At 38.4% G+C, this 24307-nt stretch overlaps 3 protein-coding genes across 3 annotated transcripts; all 3 read right to left on the bottom strand.

The window, feature by feature from the left end:
* Positions 1-1041: 1041 nt before the first annotated feature.
* Positions 1042-3307, bottom strand: LOC130993777 (phosphatidylcholine:diacylglycerol cholinephosphotransferase 1-like; the record flags this gene model as incomplete). The annotated part of the gene is given in 5 exon segments (XM_057918815.1): positions 1042-1545; positions 1547-1609; positions 2178-2315; positions 2917-3009; positions 3011-3307. Coding segments are annotated over 5 exon segments (861 nt in total), but the record flags the coding sequence as incomplete, so codon positions are not given.
* A 1365-nt stretch (positions 3308-4672) lies between these two features.
* Positions 4673-6771, bottom strand: LOC130992281 (SNF1-related protein kinase regulatory subunit gamma-like PV42a). Its single transcript, XM_057916846.1, has 3 exons — positions 6241-6771; positions 5663-6014; positions 4673-5243 (listed from the first exon to the last, which is right to left on the bottom strand). Exons 1-3 carry the CDS (start codon positions 6645-6647, stop codon positions 4908-4910), a joined length of 1095 nt encoding a protein of 364 aa, XP_057772829.1. The 5' UTR covers positions 6648-6771; the 3' UTR covers positions 4673-4907.
* A 184-nt stretch (positions 6772-6955) lies between these two features.
* LOC130992280 (topless-related protein 4) lies at positions 6956-15158 on the bottom strand. The gene is given in 26 exon segments (XM_057916845.1): positions 6956-7387; positions 7469-7620; positions 7622-7636; positions 7728-7916; positions 8116-8211; positions 8291-8419; positions 8516-8695; positions 8783-8893; positions 9532-9675; positions 9833-9928; positions 10002-10142; positions 10231-10465; positions 10593-10720; positions 11081-11176; positions 11254-11349; positions 11476-11549; positions 11678-11747; positions 11832-11941; positions 12183-12351; positions 12545-12660; positions 12944-13070; positions 13166-13343; positions 13436-13594; positions 14159-14272; positions 14377-14556; positions 14702-15158. Coding segments are annotated over 26 exon segments (3381 nt in total). The 5' UTR covers positions 14782-15158; the 3' UTR covers positions 6956-7191.
* Positions 15159-24307: the final 9149 nt, after the last annotated feature.

The following is a 24307-nucleotide window of genomic DNA, read 5'->3' as shown; positions in this document are numbered from 1 at the left end:
TATATGCAATCAAATTAGCTAGACTAACGTTTATGAATAAGTCCACAGCAAGAGTATTTTTTTTTGAAAGTGTATAAGCTCAGTTTAATTTTTATTTTACTTTTATATAAATATATTGTGTACCTCATAGTTATTACTCCCTCTATCCCATTACAAATGTCTCATTACTTTTGGACACGAAGATTAAAAATGTGTAGAAAGTAGATAAAGTGGATTGGTAAAAATTACTCGTATTTAAATATTAGGTATAGAGATAATATATTGTCAAAAATAAAATGAGACATCCCATTATAAAAAGTGAAACATTTGTAATGGAAGGAGGGAGTAATATACTCGCTCCGTCCCACAAAAATGTGCATCACTTTTAATGGCACAGATTTTAATAAAATATTAAATGAGTATATTGAAAATTGAAAAATATTCATTTTATTATAAAATAAGGAGTTAGTAGTTGGTAGTTTTCAAAAATAGCAAATACACATTTTTATGGGACGTTTCAAAATAGAAATAAGGGCACACTTTTATGGGACGGACGAAATATAAAATAGTACAAAAGTTCATTATTGGTATATATAGGTCGGATTTAATAATATTCTAAATTTTGCGTTAGCAACGATACAAAATGTAGGTAATATCAGCAATTAGGAAAACAACAATATAACAGAATCAGAATCAATACCCATATTTATACACACACACACATACATATCATAACAGAATAGTGCCAAAGAAAAGTAAGCTGAAACACACTTTATATTTTCAGAAAATGAAAGCCACCAAACTATTACTACTATCTTACTATTACTTTATTCTCTCCTCGGACTCCAAATAAATTATTATTTCTTCACTTAAAATAACGTCAAAATTAGAGCCACCCGTCTCCTATGCATAACACATCATTTTGGTGGATTTCATACCAAAATTGTGCAATTTCCTTTTAGCACTAAAAAAACACTCTCCAAAATATTTTGTTTAAACCAAGTATGAATATTTCTAAGATAAATAAAAGCTTATGTGAATTCCCAACGTATACGATGCATCTATCCTAATCGAATTTATTAATGCATAATCAAATGCACCCTGCAGCAGAATGTACACAAATTCTAGATTCGTCGCGTATTCTTGTGTGATTAGGTAAAGACTAAGCTTAACATTCTTACATCTTCTAGGCTGAACTCAGATGGGTTTTATACATGAACCAAATGCTTGAATTGTGTGATCATCACAATCATGCATTTCAACAACTCGGTTTAAGATGTAATACACAAATTCCCTTCACTTGGGAGACTTGTACAAGGCAGCACTCCCATTGCCATTACACAATGCAGCTGCTCTGGTGTTCTTGCTGTCTACATACTTCCCGGCGAGGGAATCGAACAGCATCCCCGCCCCGACGCCCACGGCCAGGTCGATCGTGTAGTGACCCCTCGTAGTCAGCAACCTAATCACTTGCAACACGTTGAGGGTGTCGAATGCATACGCCAGTTCCCACCTCTGCATCCGTTTCATGTCTAGCGATGCGATCACCGAGGCTGCAACGTGCCCCTGAATAGAACAGGAAAAACGACACGTTCCCCACCGGAAAATCCGCCCCCGACCCTAAGAATCCCTGTAAACAACAAAAATCACAAATTTTACCTAACATATGTATAGCGTAACCTCTGTTTGTCTCTTCATTACATGGGTCTAGTAAAGGAATTTTGTTTTGAAGGAATCTAATAATGTTACAGCAAGAGAAATTGTGTATTTTTGGCGCATTCTATGTAGTCTGCATCTGCATTAACTAGGAGTGCCCATTTCTTCAAGACAAACTACAACTACAACAAAATCTTCAACATAAATCAAGATGTGGCCCATGTCACATGGAGTAGCTAATGAAATTAATATAGCTATTCTTGTCTAAAACAACAATGTATGTCCATCACTTAAATCATGCGCAGAAACTGATATAGCTAGAATTAATTGCAGCCTCCTAATTTATGTACAACCCCAACTACTCAACATTGAGTTAGATTTCAAGAATTCTTTAAATAAATGAAGTGAGATTGGCCACATGATGATACTAATTTCAAGCAGTCTTAATTTGACCTAGTCCCCCTCGGGTATAGAAGATTAGAATAATGTATATATAATACAGTGAAGAATGGGAAATAATACTAATAAAATAAGAAGATAACCTGAGGCAAAGGGAGCTGTGTGGCGTATCCAAGAATTCCTCTACATGTGAACATGAAGAGTGCTGAGATGGTGGCTCTGGGCCTCCCCTCAATTACCCACGTCCATATTATATATGCTGTCTGCATCCCAACAAATACCTAATTCCATAAATTCATCTAACGTTAGTAGCTTCCAAATTATCTAGATTTGCTTAAAATTACATATTACAAATTGTATCGCCCTTTTTTGTTTCAACACTGTCCCGGTTGTATTTACGTTAATAATGCCTTTATCAACAAAAGTTTAGAAAGATTTAATAGCTTGCCTAACTAAAGATAAATCTATAAACAATTCAAATTAAAAGCCATCAATTCATTTTTCTTTTCCTCTTTGCCCAAATGAATAACTCGAAGAAAAAAGAAATATACTCCACTTAGTCTTTTGAGCTTAATAAATCTCTATTTTATGAAAGTGAGATATCAGAAATTTCAAACCCTAGTCCCCAAATTCGAAAAAATAGAAAATAAAGATAGAGCTCATTAGTCATTAACACCTTTGGGCTTTGAGCACATCAACATCAAGGATTAAAAGAATTAGAAAATAGAGAGAGAGAGAGAGAGAGAGAAGAGTTGCAAGTTGCAAATCAACATCAAAATTATACCGACATGAAAAAGGGCAGTTTCATTTCATCTGGGTTCCAGCAAACAACTCTGCATGTCCATCAATTTACACGCATCACAAACCAAATCACGCACATACCGTGTTGAGGCCAGCCAAAAGCGTATTGAGCGCGGGGCGGGCGGCGAGCAGGCGGTGGAGCGTGGCGGTGGCGGCGAAGCCCAGATCGAACGGGCGGCGCCATGGGCGGGATCATGCGGAGGGTGTACTCGACGGCCATGAAGAACAAGAGGGAGACGGCGAAGGCGCAGGGCATGGGGTGGTCGCGCAGCACGCCCAATGCATCCGCCGCCGTCCATTTCAGGAAATGGGCGTCGGCGACGAGTTTTCTAGGCGGGGAATGCGGCTGCCGCCGGCTTCTTCTTGAGCATGTCGGAATCCGGGGAGAGCGAGAAGTGGCCGTTGGTGGGAGAGCGTGGTTTAGATTTAGTTGTGGGAGGCGAGCGCACGCGGGTGGTGGTGGTGGTTCCGTTCATCGGAGAGTGTTGGAGGTTGGGGTGATAAGTCTGGGAAAGAAGTGGTGGTGGAAGGATATATAGGAATAGGAGGGGAGGGGAGGGGGGGCCTTGATGACGGAGCGCACGAGGCTGCTTTTGCTTTACTGTGAGAGATTGGGGGCACTCCCAAAATGTTGTTTTAATTTGGTGTAAGATTCAATATACATATACTTTAAAACAATTTTGTCACACGTCTACCACCTCAAAATTTTAACTCCTATTTAAATCGTATTTAAATTCATGCTCAATAGTTTTATTTGCATTTACTTTCTCGGATACTTTTACTTGTTTTAAGTAACCACTAGCTTTTTTTTCTTCTTCTAAAGTTGAAACTTGGAAATCATTAATGCCACTTGAGATATACTAGTTGCTTTCTATTGAGTTTTTTTTTTACTTGGAATTAATTATTACAAACGCTAAAGTAAGAATGCGAAATTGTCCTCGTAGAGGTAGAGCCCAAGTCTATTGTAGGAAATTTTTAGCACCGCCCATTTTCTCTTTCCTGAAAGTCTTCCAATAGTTTAGTGAGATGGTCTGTGCTCTTCCATACTATAAGTAGTTGTCATATACACCCTCTTAATTTTGTTTGGATTCGGATGGTGTTTCAATAATATTATATAGCAAAGTGATTATGATGCTACACATATTGAGATCAAAGTCGACGCAAATATATTTTATTAATCTGTACAATCAAAACTATGAGATCTCATGTGCTTCCAATACCGACTAGTAATTTTTAAATCTGTCAAACATAAATCTTGTGGTGCCTAAATATTTGTCAAAACTCGTATCCAACCATGAAAGTAAGTAATTATGACGTCCAAAGATTAATCTTTTTGGGACCATGATCCATCACATACCCATTTTCATGTCATGTACAAAATTAGCATACAGAAAACGAAACGGCCATTAATGATGGCTACTCTAATTCTTGTAAATTGGATCAAATTATATAGGCGTTTCTTGTAAAAATATAAGTTTTATGTAGCACTTCTGGGTGCTACATAAGTTTTATGGATCAATGTATTCTCACTTCTTGTAACATCTAAAGATGAGACTTTCACTCTTTTTTATGGCTAAAGATAAAAGACTTTTTAACAAGAAATTTGTAGCCAAGTAACATTTGGATCCAACTAATGAAGCACAATTCAGCTAATGAATCACAGTTCAGTTGGGAAGACGTGATTGGAAGACGAACGTTTGAGTTACCGTAGCTCAATTGGTAAGATGCTTACCCTCCAACCATTAGGTTCGGAGCTTGAGTTTACCATAAAGAGATAAATGAAGAACCATTATTAATCATCTTTTCTTGAAAAGGTAAAAAAAAACAGTTGGATAAAAAAAATAAAAAGTTAATCACTTGTTGTGTCATCAGTACCCAAACCAAACTGTTCTGGTGTAATGCCCATTTGTGACCACAAAATATAAGACAACACAAACAATAGCAATAGAATTGTGACAAAAACAGCCTATTGAAATAAGCACAATATGTACGTTTGAGGAAGCAAACATAAAGGTGGAAAGCTTATAGTATATCACAACCAAAACAAGATTACTCAAAGACTATGAATGTGATCAAGTCGAGTCCGATAACATCCAAACTCGAATGACTTTGATGATATCAGTGAGGGAGATGACTCCGGTGAGCATACCTGATTCATCGACAACCCAAGCCCGATGCACGTGGTTGTTCACGACCTTCTCCACCACCTCCCCGAGGCTGGACTCAGCCCGGCAGGTTACGAGCTCGTCCGTCGAGTTCCTCAGCCCGGAGGACTCATGCAGCGGGATCTCCGATAGCCTCTTGATGAACTCCATCACGCTCACTTGCAGGCACGACTGCAGCACCGATATAGGGCACCCTCGCAGATCCGTGGCCGAAAATGTTCCCACGGCCTTCCTCCCTTTGCCCTGGTCAAACCATGCCCACACAATCAACTAATGGAACTATTCAATGATAATCAAAAACAATGGGTCGAGATCCATTAATTACTACCAAAACATCCACAAAATTATAAGTATACCACCACATATTGGTTCAAATTTGAAGTCCAACATATCCAACCAGTGTAGGATTTCTCCAATCTCACCCTTTCATAATCAAGGATCTTGGGGTATGTCAAAGTTCCAATTCATCTAATTAAGTAAACAAGGGATCTATCAAGGCTAATTCTAAAAAATAAACACCTCCTTCAAGCACATAATCTCAACATATAACTATATATCCTCAACTTCTAAACTAGTCACATAATGTCTGAAATGAAGTTTAATGGTAGATTTGAATAGGAAATTAAATTGGATTATGAGATTGTGGAGAAAAAGGAAGTTACATTTACGAGATGACGATGATCCTCGTCAAGGGCGGCGTTAGATTCAAGAATGGGCACAGCATTAAGGGAAGCTCTGTTGATGGAGGATATAGCGTCCATGACTTTGGTTTTAGTGAAGACGCCAAAAACAGTATCAACGACGGCTCCAAGTTGGGAGACGGGGCGTTGAAAGAGAGGTTGGAGGTGGTGCTGCTCATCCTTCAAGTATCTGAGGAGATCCATCTGTGTAAGCATGCGATAGCTAGACGCAGATTCCATCAGCTCCACTCCACCTATATTCTCCATTTGGCTATCCACCGGAACTAAAGCTCGATGGATTCCTTTGCTCAACACTTCCATGCAATCCGCTATGCTGCATTCCATTCAAACAATACCAATTTATGTTTTAGAACGATGGGGTGAGACATGGATATAGATGCGCATACAAATTTTTGGCAATCAAACATCTCATTGGGCACAGATCTTCATCGACGAGGTACAAGAATTGATAGTCGATTTACATGATTAATTACCTAAAGGTGGTGCATTGATGGTGAAATTAAAAGCAAATAGACATATGAGGATGGATGGATGTGGACCTGGTATGAGTATTGATGGTCCACAAGGTGAGGCTCTCAAGACAATGGCCGATGATGGAGGAAACGGGAACCTGCATGCGGCGGTCGAGATCCTCAGCCCCATTGCCGGCGATATGAGCCAGCACATCCAGCATCGTCACCATCCCTATGTAGTGCTTTCTCGCTGCCCCCGTCTGCTTATCCCACTCCATGATCATCGACCCGCCCGCCCCGATCCAATGACCCGGCGGCGCCGCCACCGGCGCCGCCACGATCCGGTTGGCCATTAGGGCGTTTATTGTGTCAGCCAGTGAAGCAGTGTAGGGCACCTCCACCAATCTTTTCTTGTCCCGAATCAGCTCGCTCACTCTCCTCTCCCTCAGCCCAACCCTCTCCCTCTCCCTCTCCCCTCCCTCCTGCTCTTGCATTCTTGCTTTTTCAACTTTCAAAAATGAATTCTACTTCTCCCACAAATATATATAACCATATTTTCTGATTTTCAGAGGACGTGTCAACTTCTTCAACACCATCACACTTGTGTTTTCGCCACGTGCTTACTAAACAAGCCTTTATGTTTTATATTCATTTATCTCTTCAAAAACATTTATATATATTTGAGGCTGAGGGGTAACTACTACTTATATGGAGTAATTTGTAACAACGTTATTCCTCGTACAACGTTATGTGTAGTTCTTGCATAGCTAGCCTAGGTAATGAGATTATTTGAGACAAAACAAAACCACAGAAGAACATACTACATTACAATTACATGCATGAGAAGAGTAATTAATTCCACTGTGAACACAAAAAAACTATAAACTGTAGTTCCAACATTCCATCCATACTACATATTATCGACATTTTTCAACACTTTATGCTTTGCATCTATTCTACTCCTAAATAGACTGTAAAACCACCCTTTCATCTTAGCACCAGGTCCGCCCCAGCACTAATACAGGGAGCATACGGCCACTATCTGGAAGATTGATCGGGAGCCGGTGCAGCGCCCTTGCTCGGACCTACACTACTTTCTCGGTGAGGCGCCTCCGCCCATTTTCCTTCAGATTCAAGGGGTTCTAACACATGCACTCCACCATCAGTCATACCCAACGCAAACTGATTAGGCTCACTTGGATGACCGGTGATCACCAACGGATGAGCCCTCGAGCTGTAGTAGAGCATGGAGTGTTATGAATGATGATGTTTTTGTACGTAGAGTTTTTTAAATAGGGCAGGCAGGCAGGCATACCTTGGCGAAGAAGGTAAATAGGCTGTGGGATTGATCCGGCATCTTAGTTTCAGTCCCACGGCAGTGAAGATGCACACGCTCCCGTCTTCAAAGCAAGTGAAGATCGACTGGCTGTCGCATGAGTATGTAGCATCTGTTATTGTAGGGACTCGGTTCCCTCGCAATCCACTGCCACAACACACACACCGAAAACTGCAACTTCAGAATCTTTCATGTTTTCGTAGAATAATTACCAAGAGGAAGCAGAGGTGAAGGATACCCGATTGACGTAATCAAGCTTGGAAGCTTCATATACAGCTATGTGTGTCTCATGAACAACCAACACATGCGTCTGATCCTGATGAAACTGGACGCGTGTCTGCCCGTGAGGATTTAACACGCTTCCACTAGGTATGTGCAATAACTTGCTTGCCTTCTTTTCCCATCCATCTAGAGACCAAACACATAACTGGAATACAGACCAAACAAACTCATCTTTTCAGAACCCACACAACATTTTAATTACTTTTTACCATGCATGCTTGCTGTGTATTTCAATCAGTAAATTAGTATTTTCTACCTTCTTATGACTGTAACACCATCCCTAACAAAAGTTCAATGTAAATCCTTCATCACTGTAGAGATTACCATAGATTAGCAAGACAAACCTGAGCATCAGCTGATGATGACACAAGGACTCCTAGAACACTGGAAAATGCAAGGCCGGTTACTCTTTTATGATGACCTTTGAGCTTAATTTTTACCTGTGCAACACAACAATCAGATGGGAGAGAGCGAGAGAGAGACAGGAGAGCATTTACAGTAATCGTTTCAGTAGAGGACCTCATCTACGCGAACATTATAAATTTGTATGGTGGAGTCCTCCATGCCAATAGCTATAACATTATTGTCCTGAGGATGGAAAGCCAGAAATGTTGCTGCTGGTGGAGGGGGCATAAATGTCGTCATTGTCTGCAAAAGGGAGAATATAAGAATCCTGTGCAGATAGGGCACCAAAAAGCATAACAACGAGACAAATTCGGTATACTCGAACAACAATGGTATAACCTTAAATGTCATCATATTGAACAGGGAGATTTTTCCTCCTGATGCTGACATAACATAGGAGTCATTCTTTGAAAGTGCAAAGCACGGAACAGCTTCCTCAAGGTTTGTCTCACTAATGTCATTGGTCATTAAGATTCCACTAGAAGGTTGCCAAAGTTGTGGTGGCACAGAAGTACTTGCCTGTGAAAGAGAGAAGAAAACTAAAAACATAAACCAAAGGCAAAAGAGAAAATCTTAAAAATACAAGTCTCCAAAAGAATTCAAAACCTTTCCAGATACATTCCTCTCACTTTGTTGCCATTTCCAAAGTTTATGGACAGCATTATATGCCAAAGCCAAGATGGAACTCCCAGAATTTGTGTAGATTAATCGAATAATCTGAAATACATATATTTCTAAAGGTAAATGATAGGTAATTTGTATACTAGAAACCAAAAAAGAAAGAATAGTTTATACAAGCTAAAGCATTCACAATAGTGACACTAAAATCAAAAAAGCATGCATAGCATTATCATTACTCATAGATTAGCTGCTATTAATTCAGGCATATCTGAACGGCCAACTGGCCAAGTGCATTTTATTTAAAAATTGCAGTGACTGCACAGGGAAGTATAGGATGTTTTCACAGGTGGAGCAACGACAAACACAAACTTCAGAAAATTTTGAAGTGAACCCTACTAACATAATGTTTTCAATGGAGATTTAACTTCTGAGTTGCCAGCTACAATAGTTTACGAAGGCCATCAGATCCTAGCCACTTCAGTTATAATTTGCCTACTTAATATTGCTAATAAACCATTCAGTTGCAAGTTAATGTTCCAACAAAAACCAGTTAGGGTACTCTTTAGGCTTGTTTCACTTTCAATCCTCAATTCGAAAACTTAAAAACTGACATAAAGCTATTCAGCACTACATGAGACTCAGCAAATCCTACTACAGAAGGCATGCATACACATAGAGGAAAGAAAAGCAGCAAAATTTTTACTTCAGCCACCAGGTATATTTTAAAATTTTACCCTCACTGACAATAAACTATCAGGAAGCCTCAATGAACGAAGTTGTGATTGTTCATTAATTTCAGTCAACTTCCACATCTTGGATTTATCCAACTCATCGGAAATCCTGGGTTTTGTATCTGGAAGTTTCCTGCTATCACTATTCTGTCAAAGAAAAGGAGTTATTAGGACATCAATATCTTTTAAGACGAAATGCACGACTCTGACTGCATGTCAGACCACAAATACAAGACAAAGGCATAGATTTTCGCAAGACATGCATATTTCCTCAAACAAATTAGTAGAGAAATATGATACTTGCCAGTGCAATAACTGGAGCCATTGGAGAACTTCTATCTGCACCCACAGTAGGTCCTGCTGCTGATCCAGAAGCACCAAATGTTCCAATAACAGGCGCCTGCAGGACAAATTGTTTAACTCGAACATTGAGAAATTTCTAATTCTCACCTAGGAGAAGGTAATAGTTTTACCTTTGAAGTGGTTCCAGCGCGGTTCTCCATTGAACGCATGAGTCGAATGCCCTCAGCATTGGCAAGTATTTTAATACCATTCTCACTGGTTGACACAGCCAACAATGCCCCTTCCTTACTGAAGCGAATACATGGGGATGCCTGAAGGATGACCAGAGCTTCTACCATACATCAGTTGTTCTCCCATAGAGTTAGAAACTCAATGTAAAAGACATCAAGTAGGTCTTACCGGTAAACCACCATCAGCATCAATACTCATCAAGATATTTGCATGGTCCATGTCCCAAAATTTAATTTTAAACTCATCACCAGCAGCCAAGAAGTGATTCTTTGTTGTGTCAAATTGCACCACTCCTACCGACCGTTTCCCGAGGCCAACATAATTTCTCTTCAGAGCCCCTTCACTCTCATTCCACTCCACAATGTACGACTCGCCATCCTTGCTTGTACCACAGGAGAACAACCTACCATTTATTCAGAGACGAAGGAGGGAAAACAGAAGTCATGAAATGCATATCAATGAAAGAGTAAATAAGTTGAATGAAGGCAAGCAAAACCTATTACAGTAAGCAACAGAAAATGGTGTTGTACCTTGTCCCATCCGTGCTATATGCCATGGTAGTACAAGAACGACCTGGAGCATCATAATCCACCCTCGAACCCATATTATCATAGAGCCATGCCTTGATCTTCCCATCAATGGCAGTTGAAAATATGAACTGAAAAAATAGACCAAGTTACAACAAAAGGAACCACTCAAAATGCTAACAAAAGGGCAGGAAATAAGGAGGGAATGTTTTCTAGAAAGCAAACAATATCTGATACCCATACTACACGGAAATGTCCAAAGTCCAAACGACTCAGTTTAAAGTTTTTATTAAGTAGAAGCACGTAGCACCAATTTCCAAAGACAATGAAAAAGGTTGTCATCATTTAAGCCCATGCATCCAGGGCTGGCTACTTATTTTGATGGCAAGTGAGATACCAGTTTACGAAACAACTGATGAGGTTCTGATAAACTTTAAAATAAAATAGAAAATAACAATTATCTCTGTCAAAAGTCTTTATCACCTGAATACCTGAATATTCTCCTTTTGGTGCGGGCATATTGAATACACAGGTGCTTCATGACCCTCAAATGTATATTGCCTGGCACCTGTAACTGCATCCCAGACCTGTGGATAACTGTTTAGAGCATCTGTAGATAGCCCAAGATTCGTGCAGTGTCATAAGATGCTATAAAAGCCCAAACCTTAATCGTCTTGTCTTCCCCACAAGTTATAACACAAAATTGCTTGTTTGGATGAGAAAAGGCAAGATCACTGACACTACCAACGTGAGCCTCAATCTGAAATGACAAGTAAACAAACTTAAATCGCCAATGTGACTTCCATAAAATAGATGACCTGAGACATCAAGAGTAGGACAAAAGAACAGATAATAAAAAGAATATTCCCAAGTTTACAACACAAACCTCGAGGCGGTGTCTTAAATCATCACCGCCATAATAAGCATACAAGTGAACGATGTGCTTTGAGTATGCAACACCTACACAGGTGAACAAAATGAAATTACTGCATGGAAGGTTCAGCTCCCACAATTTGATACTTACTACCAATTTCTCCATTATATGATGAATTAGACAAGAAAATAATAAGCAGCTTCAAACAAAATACCGAAAAGGCTTCCATCAGAACTCCACATGACTCTGTTTACTGAAGCAGTATACTCAGTAGCTAGAGATGCCTACAAGCAAAAAGCAAGTCAGATGGCCACAAAAAAACCATCCCTAATAAGAGAATTGTAGATTTCTAATTATAGAAGTTATACCTGTAGTATCAATGAGCAAGCTCCAAGATCCCAGACTTTAAAATTTCTCACAGCGATTCTATCCCCACTGCTCACTTCCCAGATGGAAATCTCACCAATATTTGTTCCCACTAAAGAAAGGAGAGACATAAAAAAAATTCTATATAATGTTGTTCTGTGTACAGGCATGTGTGTGCGACCCTGAAACTATATTACTATGATTAGTGCAGAAGAGATAAACTGAGACTTTTGTATGTGGGACTTACAATAAGAAAATATAGAATGCAAAGGAAATAATCCTTCACACTTCTCTTAGCCAGTAAATCACTGAACAAGTGAGGCAGAATATGTATCCAGAAAAAGGGAGCAAACCTAGAAGTAGAGTTTGTTGCACCGGGTGGAAATCCATGCTCCTCACAGCAGAACCCTGATTCAAATTTCTCACCACATTCTTTGGTAAGTCATCAGCAGTGTACATGGAACGGGCATGGCTCTGACCAGGATGCATGACAGGCAAACTGTTGACCGGCAGATTGTTGGCCTGTAGGGATCATATGAACTTTGAGGAATATGACACAAAAAATGACAGGCAACTAGGAAGATTGGATAAAATAAATGCAAGCCAGCACAGCACATTTCAGGGTAACATTTATTGATCCAACAACTAATATTTCGTATTACTGACAGTAATTTTCAAGCCAAAAGACAGAACAGATGGAAGTTCAAACACTTGCCTCCTCTGGAACTCCCAAAGGTCTTGACCTCTTCAACACGTGATCAGAATCTGCAGTTTGATAGTCCAGGGCTGGATTGTTAGTAGGAGGAGTCCTAGAACGCTTTAGCATAGACGCTATCATAACATATTGCCACAAAACAAACCATGAATTAGGTCATAGTAGTTTTGTCAAAAATGATGTTCAAATGGAAATATGACACAACTTTGTTAATAGGTAATGCCATTGCTTGAAACATTAAATTGAAATAATTTTAGCCCCTTCAACCACCCCCACCCCCCCCCCCCCAAAAAAAAAGCAAAAAGGAAATGTTATCCAAAATCAACAGAATTAGTCAGAATACAAATTATAAAAATAATTAAACATACAACGAAGCATGAAACAAACAAATTAAGTTACCAGCAGAATTATTAGCGGGTGTTAAGCCCATAGGTCCCACAGAAATAGCTTGGTGTGGTACAGAGGATGGGTTGGCCATCCATCCAGCAAGTGAGGCTGTTAAAGGTGCAGGAGCATGATGAAAAGGCTGTTAAATAAACCAACAAATTAGTATATGCTCATTAAATATGACATCTTTCACCCAGAAATAGCATAAAAAAGAATGTTTCCAGAAAGACTTACAGCAGGTCCTCCAATTGGTGGAAATCCACCAACTCTAGGAATTGAACCCATCAACGGATTAGTGACAGGGGATGGAGCTCGAGCACCATTTGGCTGCCCACAACTATGGTCCACAAAGAGAGTTTTAATATCAGGATTCGGTTTGGGATTCTTACAAAGCTGGTGTTGCCAATTTAAACTGCAATCCAAAGAGGAAGTGTGATAATTTGTCGTGTTTGGCTGTGAAATCCAATCCAACTATTGTTCAACTATGTAATGAGTCCAAATTACCTTTGGTTGATCAGGGTTCTGAGTCTTGAGTTTTTTAATGTGGGAAACTGAAGTTTATCACGAAAGAGGGGATTTGCCTCAATCAGTTTCTTTAGCTCAACAAGCATTATAGCCCGAGCTGACTTAGTATCACCATACTTGGATAGCTGTTCATTTTCCCTAGTATAAAAAGTTCTCTGTTATGAGCAAGAAGATAGAAAAAAGTGTGATGAAAAAAGAAGCAGCAGCAGCTTAGAACATCTGGCCCTGGTTCAAAACCAAAATCATAAGGCGTAAGCTAATCACAACACTGTCGATAATAATGCACCTTATTTACTTTACTATGAGAATCAGACCCTTAAGAAACATTGAGATTTACTCCTTAAGTCAAGCTGTCAAGCTAATGTTGTATCAGAGTAGAAATCTTAGTAAATATTATTTAGTATATAAACATTATCGATTTTATATTCCAGAAGATTCCATAAAATTTCCCTTGTAATCAACAACCAGGAACACGTCTCAAATATGACCTGAAAGGTCCCAATTTCCAGAGCCATATTACTTACTTCTCTTATATAACAGATTTCCAATTTAACATGAACTTTTTCATAGCAGCAGGTCCTAATAACAGGCACTTGGCAATTTTGTTTTTCATTGAAAACAATATTTAAAATTCCACTCATCAAATACGACATGGTAAAACGGGAAAGATCATTCTATCACGAGATGCGTAATGAAATATACCTAAAGTTCGTCAGGGTCAAGAGCAGGGTAATCTCCTTAAAGAGTTCCTCGTTGAATGTTGAAAATACTTTCAAGTCTTTTGTAAGAATCTCCACAGCCCTCGCATGATCACGCCTGTCACATTAGTAACAACAGAATTACGCCACATACACACAACGGCATCGTCTCCACTTACCAATTAAAATAAGAAGAGCGTAAGTAACAGAATAAATGCCTACTTATCAAGGGCTTCTAGATACTTCTGCTTCCGGATCTCGAAGAAAACTTTCATGGAGTATCGGTTGTCATCAACCTTCGTAAACCCTGACAAATACTTCTCCACCTCCTCCCATTCTCCATTAGTCACTGCATCCTCAAAGTACCTCATGTTGAAGAAAAAACCCGACTCCTTCTCCAATCTAATCATTTCCAACAACGAAAACAGCTTGTCATTAAAATTAACCACCAAGAAGTTAAAGAAGAAAAGGCTCAATCAATGCGAACGAATGCGCGCGTTTGCGCGCGCATATAATTTGCAAAATTGAAAAAGGGAACAAGCTTTACTTGTGCACAGTCTCCTTGAATTTCTCTTCGTCTAGAAACTGGAGAATTAAAAAAACAAGCTCTCTGCTTAACGAAGACATCTTCTTCGACGATGAAGCAAAATCCCCCACAGTCCACAATTCCCGCAGATCCGCCGAAACCCCAGTGTCTCGAGACTTCAAAAAATCCAACAAAATTCACTCAGCAACACCGAATCGAAACGAAAGGCAACAGCACGGAACACACGGAGAGAAACAAAATTGAACAGAATCCCCACCGGCAAATACACACACATACAAACAATTCACCTCGGAACTCGCGAGGACTTAAGAGCAAAAGCACAGATCGAGAGTGTTTTTGGGTTTTTCTGGCAACTTTCTCCTGATTTCCTTTTTGCCCCTTCGAGCACCCTATCTTTCTCTTATCTCTCTCTTCGTTTACTCATTTCTCTCCCTGTGAGTCTCCCATTATAAAGGCAGGGGGAGGCGCGCAGTGCGTGTAGTGTGTGAGAGATAAAAGCGGGGTGCTTTTCAAAGCGAGAAAATTGAAGGAAAGTGACATAATTACAAAGGCCAGACGCGCCACTGGCGCGTGTGGCGCCAATATGTACAAGTTGACTGCACGTGTCCTATTTGCTACGCGCGACCGGCACGTGGGGATAAGATAAGATGCCATGTGAGATGCCCTGCCGCTGCGTCTCGTTAGGGCGCGCGTGGGCCTTCTCATTCTTTGCTGTTTGTATTAAATGGTGGTGATAGGTAGATCGCATTATGATAATACGGAAACAGTCACTGAGATGCAAGACTACTTATTGAGAGTTGATAAGCTATTGTGCTTATATAGGCAATTTTTGCGTGCTTCGAGAATAAGGAATCGCGTTGTTTTTCTCTGAAAGTTTTATTTTATGGAGTACTGAAAAGTGACGTGACCGACGACTTTTGAGGACTATGAAGAGAAATTACGCTCTGCGACGAGCCCAATGTACTTGACTTTTTAATGTTTTCTTTTCTTCAAATAATATGCTCCTTTTGTCCCACTAATAAAGACACACTTTCTTTATTGGACTGTCCCAATAATAAAGACATACTTCTAATTTTAGAAATAATTAGGACTTAACTAACAATAATTAATCAAACACTAATTATAATATAAAAGTCTAACAAAACCCTAAATTCTAACATTCATCCGCCTCTCTCCCTCTCTGAAATGTTCTCACTGTCTCCACTCTTGATCTCCGATACGCCGCCCTCCCTTCTCCGTCCGTCTCTTTGCTGCCCTCCCCTTCTCCGTCTCTTGTGTCGCCCTGGCGCCGGTGCCGCCCGCACAGTAGCGGTGAGGTCGTTGGCTTCTCTTCCCCCGACAGAATCGTCTGCCTCCTCTACTTCATTCTCCTCCCTTCGGTGGTGGACTAGGGTTTGCAGGCGCAGCGGATCTGGGGGCTAGGGTTTGCAAGGCAGCAGATGTGGGGGCTAGGGTTTGAAGTGAAAGTGCAGAGGTGATTTTCACTATTCTGCCAAGCTCGTGGTGAGAAAATCAGAGAAGCACCGCTGCTCAAGCTCGCCGGCGACATTAGCGGCGGGGGCTGGCGATGATTCTGCCAAGAATGGGAGCTACGATTTTGGGTTCTTTTTTTTTTTTTTTTGCTTCAATTCATTGTGCTGCCTTTTTTTATTTTCTTGTAATACACTATGAATTGGAATTTTCAAATCTGAATTGGGATGCACTTGGAATTTTTGGTTTGATTGTGCAATTTGCTTGTGTGAGTTCACGGTTATGGTGATAATGGTGGTCGGCGGTGTTGCCGGCGGCGTACAGAGAAGACGTGAGATATCTAGTTAATTGTTTATGAAAGAGTTTTAAAACAAGTTAAAACTTACACTAAACTCTCTAAACTAACTCTCCTAAATCTCCATGCCCAAATGAAGTGTGTCTTCATTGTTGGGACGGTACTCCCTCCGTCCCAATATTAGTGTCTCGTAGCTTTTGAGCATGAAAATTAAAAAATATGTTGTCAAAAACAGAAGAAGACATTTGTATTGAGACATCCCATTAAAGAAAGTGAGACATTACTATTAGGACAGATGGAGTATTATATAAGAGAGGAGTTTTTCCCTTCATTTTTTCTATCTCTTCTCACACCATTTTTTTTTTTCACTATTTTTATCTCTATTTTTTATATAATTTAATTGTTTTCTAAAGATCATCAATGTTTATTTATAAAGTAATATTTAATATGCATTTTCAATTTAAGTTCGTGAAAAAATATTTATTAAGGTATAAAAATCATCAAAAATGAATTTAAAACGAATAAATTATGAAAACTTTAAAATATTTTATTTTCTCTCTTTTCGTTAAAATTTTACAATTTTTTATTTACGTTTATGTATTAAATTATTTATTTATTTATTATGATGTGTAATGCTCTATAATAATAATGTGTAATGTTAATTTTCATTATCAAATTATTTAAAATTATTTAATAAGTATAATTATCATTGCACTTCCTACAGAGTTGAAAATTTATGTTTTAAAATTCGAGATTTTATTGAGTAATTGATATGAATTATTTTATTTTATTTTTAACACATATTTTACATTTATTTATATTTTAATTTTATATTTGTTGTGCATCGCACGGACTGACGTAATAATTTTTGCAAAAATATCACAACGATCACTATAACGTGAACTTATATGACTTTTTCTCCAAATTGAGGCTCGAAATGTGATTGATAAATGTTGGATCTCACAAAAAAGATATAATTTTCAAATAATTAGTGGCTTCACATTATTATAAATTTATAATTATTAATGTTAATCCATTTATATTGATATATTAATGTACCTTTCTCACTATGCGCGATGATTGTGATTTTAGACTCCCGTAAGTTGTGCATATATTTTATAATTATTAATATAAATTAATAAAATTAAAATTTGATATCAAATTTATTATTTACAAATAATATTTTAATATAATTTGTACAAAAATATAATATGTGTCTATATATATATAGATATAGTATCACTTATATAGAAAGTTGCTATAATTATACAAACCAGATTTATAACTATTTTCAAATTCAAAATTATAATTTAATACTCAAATCAAATACTCCCTCCGTCCACGAAAGAACTTCCTATTTTTGGGACGTCCACAAAAGAACTTCCTACCTATTTTTGGATTATACCTCACCACTTATAATCCTCTTACTTTTCACTTTTCACAACTCTCAATATTAATTATAACACCTTTTCACCACTCCCAATACACTCAACTACCTTTTATCCACTCTCAATACACTTAACAATATTTTTTCTTAAAACTCGTGCCCTCCCTCATAGGAAGTTCTTTCATGGACGGAGGGAGTGATATATATAAGGAAAATATAAGATATAAAAAGTAATTTCATTCAAATAATATGTCAAAATTTAAACTATTATAACCTATTCCATTTAAATTCAATTTATAAATATCAAATATCAAATAAAACCTGTTTTCATAAATTATTATTTAATATACATATTCCATATTTTATTTAAAACACATTTACATGCAAAAAAAATTGATCCATGCAAATAAATAGAAAAAATAAATAATAAAAAATCATAAGTTATCGTGCCTTAATTGTTGGTTGAATAAGTGAAATCGTTTCTTCTTTTTCTTTTTGAAATAAATATGAATTTAGTTTGAGCATATTAGATAATTGGAGTGTTTATATTACATGAGTGATGATATAAAATAGTTGGTCATTTATTTATTGAATAATTTAAGAGTTAATATATAGATATGACCACTTTCATATTGTAAAATTAAAATTTGTCCATTAAGATAAAAACATTAAAATTTGGCCAGATTTTATGTAAATGTACAATTTTACCCTTAACATAAAAAATAAAAAAATGGCCACACACCCTTCCTCTCTCACGTGTCATCTCCATCATCTCTCTCTCTCTCACGCATCATCTCCTCTCTCTCTCTCTCTCTCTCTCCTGCGGTGGCCGACGAGAAATGTCGTCGTCTATCTCCACCGCCTTCATCTTCTGTTTCTCTCTCTCTCCTCTTTCCACTCTCTTTCTCTTCTCTCTCTCTCTCTCTCTCCAGCAGCTGCGTGGCAGCGGCGCCGAGCAGAAGTCACCGGAGCTTTATCTCTTTCCAGCGGCGCAGAGGACGTAGATCTCGCGGCTTGGCAGAAGTCGCTGGAGCGGAGGATGAGTGCAGTGGCGTTTCGAGTTCCGCGGGGTTTTCCCCCTTCCCCGCCAGCGGTTCGGCGTCCTTGTCGCCGATTTTCAGTTTTCCGATCATGTTCTACGCAGATCTAGGGTTGAGCTTGAAGTGGAGGAGCGGCTTGTGGCCGTGCCATCGCTGGGGTTTAGAGGTGAGGGGGAGCGACAATCATCTTCTACGCAGATCCAATCATATTGTTTCTATAGCTTTGTGCATGTTCGAATTGATTGAAACTCTTGATTTATTTGTTTATTTTCAATGTTCAAATATGGTGTTTGAAAGTCGTTTGCTATTTGTGGGAATTTGATTCTCATTGATGGATTTGGATCACAGACGGCTAGGAGTGAAAAGTTTCCTCTTTTTCTGATATTATATTGGATTCATTCTTTTTAGGATTAATTATCTCTAAATCCTTAAACTATAGTCATTTTCCGTTTTTTCCCTCAATTTTTGAACTTCCCACAGAAAATCATCAACTTTCAATTTTTCCTAACTATCCCATGTCAGGTTTTCCGACCAATTTTCGAATCGGAATTTTCTTATGTGGCAATTGTCATTTCATACGTGGCTCCAACGTGGACTCTTAATCACCTAATACGACGTCGTTTAATGGTTGGAGGGTAAATGGCGCTAAGAATATGAATGGTCACCACCAACTTCTGCAAACACATACCCGCATAACACAAAAGAGGAAGTTGAATCGAAAGCAAAGCAAAGTTTCTCCTGCTCGTTTCTGGTTCATCGGCGACGAGGTGCGAAGTGTTGATCGGCGACGAAGTAATGGCAGAAAGGTTACCTGATGATGGTACCGACAACAATAATAACGCCGAAACGGATTGGCCGTCGTCCTCGACGTCAAAATCACGGCAGGCACCTTGCAATTACACATCTTCTATTGATTTCTCTCAAACTCGGATTTTGAGGTGGAGCTACCGGAAGATCGATTCAACCCCATGCTAGAGCTTGCGAATTCTTTCAGTTTTTGAAAACGCGCAAGATATTTTCTTCAATCCTTGCAAGATTTCAAGGAATTCGTCAGATTTTTGGAATGAGGGTTTACGTGCAAGAGCCCTAATTTTAATTGAAGAAGAACAAGCTAAAAACGACGTCGTTTATGTACATTAGATACTGCGTCGTTTTATTAAGAATCCGGCGAGTCCACGTCATTTAATTCCGGTTCCACGTGTGATCGAAATTGGCCGAAAAACCCGACATGAGATATTTGGGAAAAATTGAAAGTTGATGATTTTCTATGGGAAGTTCAAAGATTGAGGGAAAAAACGGAAAATGACTATAGTTTAAGGATTTAGAGAGAATTAACCCTTCTTTTTATACTATATAATTAGCCATTGTAAGATTAAACGGAGAGAGATTTGGATTTCATTCGAGTTAGAATATGATGAACTTAATGTTTTTTTAATGTTTACGAAGAGCACCAATTGTTTTTTTAATGTTCTTGAATTCTCAACAAGATTTATAAATTCGCAACTTAATGTTTTTGAATTCACAACCAGATCTATGAATTCACAACTTAATGTTTTTAAAATTCACAACTACATCTATGAATTCACAACCAGCTCGATGAAATTCACAACTTAGTGTTCTTGAATTCACAACCAGCTCGATGAATTCACAACTTAATATTCTTGAATTCACAACCAGATCTATGAATTCACAATGAAAACGCGAATTAATTCACAACCAAAATAAATTCTAGGTTTAGTTGTGAATTCAAACTTTAAAAACTCAAATTCACAACTACTTGAATTCACAACCAAAATAAATTCTGGTTGTGAATTCGACTGGTTGTGAATTCAAAACCAAAAAATTCTGGTTGTGAAAATTTTGATTGTGAATTTGACTGGTTGTGAAATGCGCGAATTTTTAAAGGGGTGATGTTTAAAGGGTAAAATGGTAACAATGGTCATTTTTAAGTTTTTTATCTTAGTGGACAATTTTTAATTTTACTAAACCAAATAGGGCATTTTTAAAATTCACTCATAATTTAATTATAAACTTTCAATTATATATATTGGTGTGGAGTAATATATGTGGTAACCCTGCTAATGATAGCTTTGGGTTTATTGACAAAAAAAAAAAGATGTGTGAAAGGAATTAAAGATGGTTAATTGTCAGGACTGACAAACCAACTATATGGAGTCAAGTATATTAATGGTCTAGGGAATTATATTATAACATATTCACAGGGTTGAACATATTTGCAGGGATAGATCATTCACTGGGTTGGACACTCCATAGGGCTAGAACATCTTACAAGATTCGATGCATCACAGGGCTGGATATCTCAATTGAAGTAAACGACCACATTCCATGAGTGTAAACCTGATCATGAAAGCAGGGACGGACCCAGGATTTTTTTTGGGGGGGGGCTGAACTTCAACGGGGGTTCGGGGGCGGTAGCCCCCGGAAAAAAATTTTGGGGACATTCAGTACATTTTAGACATTTTTATAATAATAATATTAATAAAAAACAATATTTTCATAGATAATATAGTTCTAATACATTTGAAATAACATAGCTATAAAAGTTCAATACATTACAAATAACCTAAGAATAAATACTTGGTGAACTAGTTGTTTCTGTTTGAGAAAGTGATGACAATTGATTGCGACGTGTACGCATCGACTGAAAATGTTGCAATATCTTCTCATTATCAATTGTTGAGAAAATATCCTTTTCAATGTACACGATCAAACTGTCATTCATCCACTCGTCTTGCATACGATTTCGCAAATCACTTTTGACGAGCTTCATTGCAGAAAATGCTCTCTCAACAGAAGCAGTAGCTACAGGTAAAACCAATGTCAACTCAATCATACGATAAACACATTGAAAAATTAAATGATTGCCACTTTTAACCATTTCTTGAGCAAAACTTCCCAAATCAGTGATCGTAGAAAAGCGAGGATGATGCCGCACAAGTACTATGAAATTACGGAGTTGTTGTGGAAGGCTGCCCTGTGGTGCCGTGGTGAACCGGTGGTGCGACGGCGGTGGAGCGACGGCCGACGGCGGTGGCGCGAGCGGGAGGTGGTGGCGGGCCTGGCGGCGCAAGGTGGGTTCAGCACTCAGCAGGCTGCCCTATTTTTTCGTTTGAGTTGCTGCCCTGTTTTTTCGTTTTATATATATATATATATATATATATTATATATATATACATAAAAAAAAAAAAAAAAAAAAATTAAAATTTGGGGGGGGGCTCTAGCCCCCCCTAGCCCCCCCCTGGGTCCGTCCCTGCATGAAAGTACACCCCTGCATTGCTAGATAGCCTTGCTATAAGAAAACAAATGGTTAGTTAATAAGGCGTGCACCTGACTCCATAGACATTTTTCTCACGATCGAGCGCATGCAATCTACGTGAATCCCCTTGTAACATAGTCGGGCTGTCTATATAGAGGATGGCCAACCTCTAAGGTTTCACCAGCTGACTTTATCCGTCCAACCGAAATTATCCTAAAATAGATGATCAAGGATCATGATATTTCAAATATTTTGTATGCATAAAATGAATAAATTAATTCAATCAAATTTGGCCAACAAACAATTAAACTTTCCAACCGAAATTATTAGTGATTTTGTTAAAAAAAAATTGGTGCGATTATAAGTCATATTTAAGAGAGAGAAAAATACTCCAATTAATACTATAAATTACAGAACCATGATTATATTATAATTAATTTGGTGCTATTATAATTGATATACAACTATGGTGACTTGATTAATTCTAAATGTTCATTTATTTTACACTTGCAAACTGAATGTTCATGAGAAAAAAAAAGAATAAATAAATAAATAAATAAATAAATAAATAATTTTGTTAAAATTCCATATAAAATCATAAATCTTGATCAATGTTAATATTTAATAATTTTATTTAAGTTTACTAATATCATATTATGATCATTTTAGACAAAAATATGTGATTACATATTTTATTAAAGGGCAAAGGTGTAGATTGCCCCCTTAACTACACTCCCTAGAGCTTTGACCCCCCCCCATACTCGGTCAAGTTGTGTTGACCTCCCTGAACTCTCGAAATAAAGGTGCATTTTACCCCCCGCGTTAAACGGCTGTTAGACACCGTTTACCTTAATTTTTTTTAGTGGGCCCCACCCCCAACCATATGTGCGGCATAACCGGAGCAGATCTGCAACGGCGGCTCCTCCTTGGCCGTTCGCTGCCGAAAAATCGAGAGAGGGATGGAAGGGAGGCGAGCGGCGGCGGCAGCGCTTCATCCTTGGCCGTCTGCTGTCGGAGATGCGAGAGAGAGAGAGAGAGGACAGATCCGCTGCCGGAAACGCGAGAGAGGGATAAGGGGGAGGCGAGCGGCGGTGGCGCTCCATCCTTGGTCGTCCGCTGTCGAAGATGCGAGAGAGAGAGAGAGAGAGGACAGATCCGCTGTCGGTAATGCGAGAGAGGGATGAGGGGGAGGTGAGCGGCGGCGGCGGTGCTCCATCCTTGGCCGTCCGCTGTCAAAGATGCGAGAGAGAGAGGGAGGACAGATGAGAGGCGGTGGCGAAAACGGAGGGATGTAAGGGGTACGACGACTGGCGATTCTCGCCGGAGAAGTGAGCAATGGCGGACAGAGAGAGAGAGAGTGGTGAGAAACATAGAGAGAGAGAAGCAGTGAGAGTGGAGAAAAGGGAGAGGTGATCCGATTTTGATGATTGAGTGAGAGAGGGAAGGCAATGAGTGAGGGAGGCCTCGGAGCCGGAGGTTCTTGCCGGGTTGAAGCCGCCGGCGCCGGCGAATCTGTGGAGGGAGATGGGGCCCACCGCAAATAAAAATAAAATAAAATTTTAAGTTAAACGGCGTCTAACAGCCGTTTAACTCAATTAACGACGGAAATTTTCATCGTTAATTCGACGTCATATTATTATTATTATTATTATTATTATTATTATTATTATTATTATTATTGTTATTATTATTATTAATTTCAATTTTAGGGATTTTATTTTCAATTTTTCTAACGTATTTTGTACTCAATTATATACACTAAAATAAATTTTTCAGTAGGTCACTCATCTTGGTAGTGCTCTAGGTTAAGCGCGATTAACCTTGGAGTTTCTTTCGATGAGTCACTAGTATAGAAGATGCAAATTATTGTTACATTAACACCTATCAATTCATTTAAACTCTCTTTCAATATACAATCTCATTCATGTGTACCCTTAAAATATGTCGAGATGGATATCTAAAACTTGTGGTGTCGGCGGAAGCGTGACAACAAAAACAACGATCAATTTTAAAATTAAAAAAATATATATTATCGTTGATTTTTTTAAGAAAATTAATATTATCGTTAAAAAAATATGAGAAATAATCATCGATTTTAAAATAAGAAAAAATAACAAAATAAATTAATTTTAAATTA

This window comes from Salvia miltiorrhiza, chromosome 7 (assembly GCF_028751815.1).
Source record: "Salvia miltiorrhiza cultivar Shanhuang (shh) chromosome 7, IMPLAD_Smil_shh, whole genome shotgun sequence".
NCBI classification, from domain to species: Eukaryota; Viridiplantae; Streptophyta; class Magnoliopsida; order Lamiales; family Lamiaceae; genus Salvia; species Salvia miltiorrhiza.
Note: the sequence above shows the minus strand (reverse complement) of the source record. Positions and strands in the feature narration are given on the sequence as shown.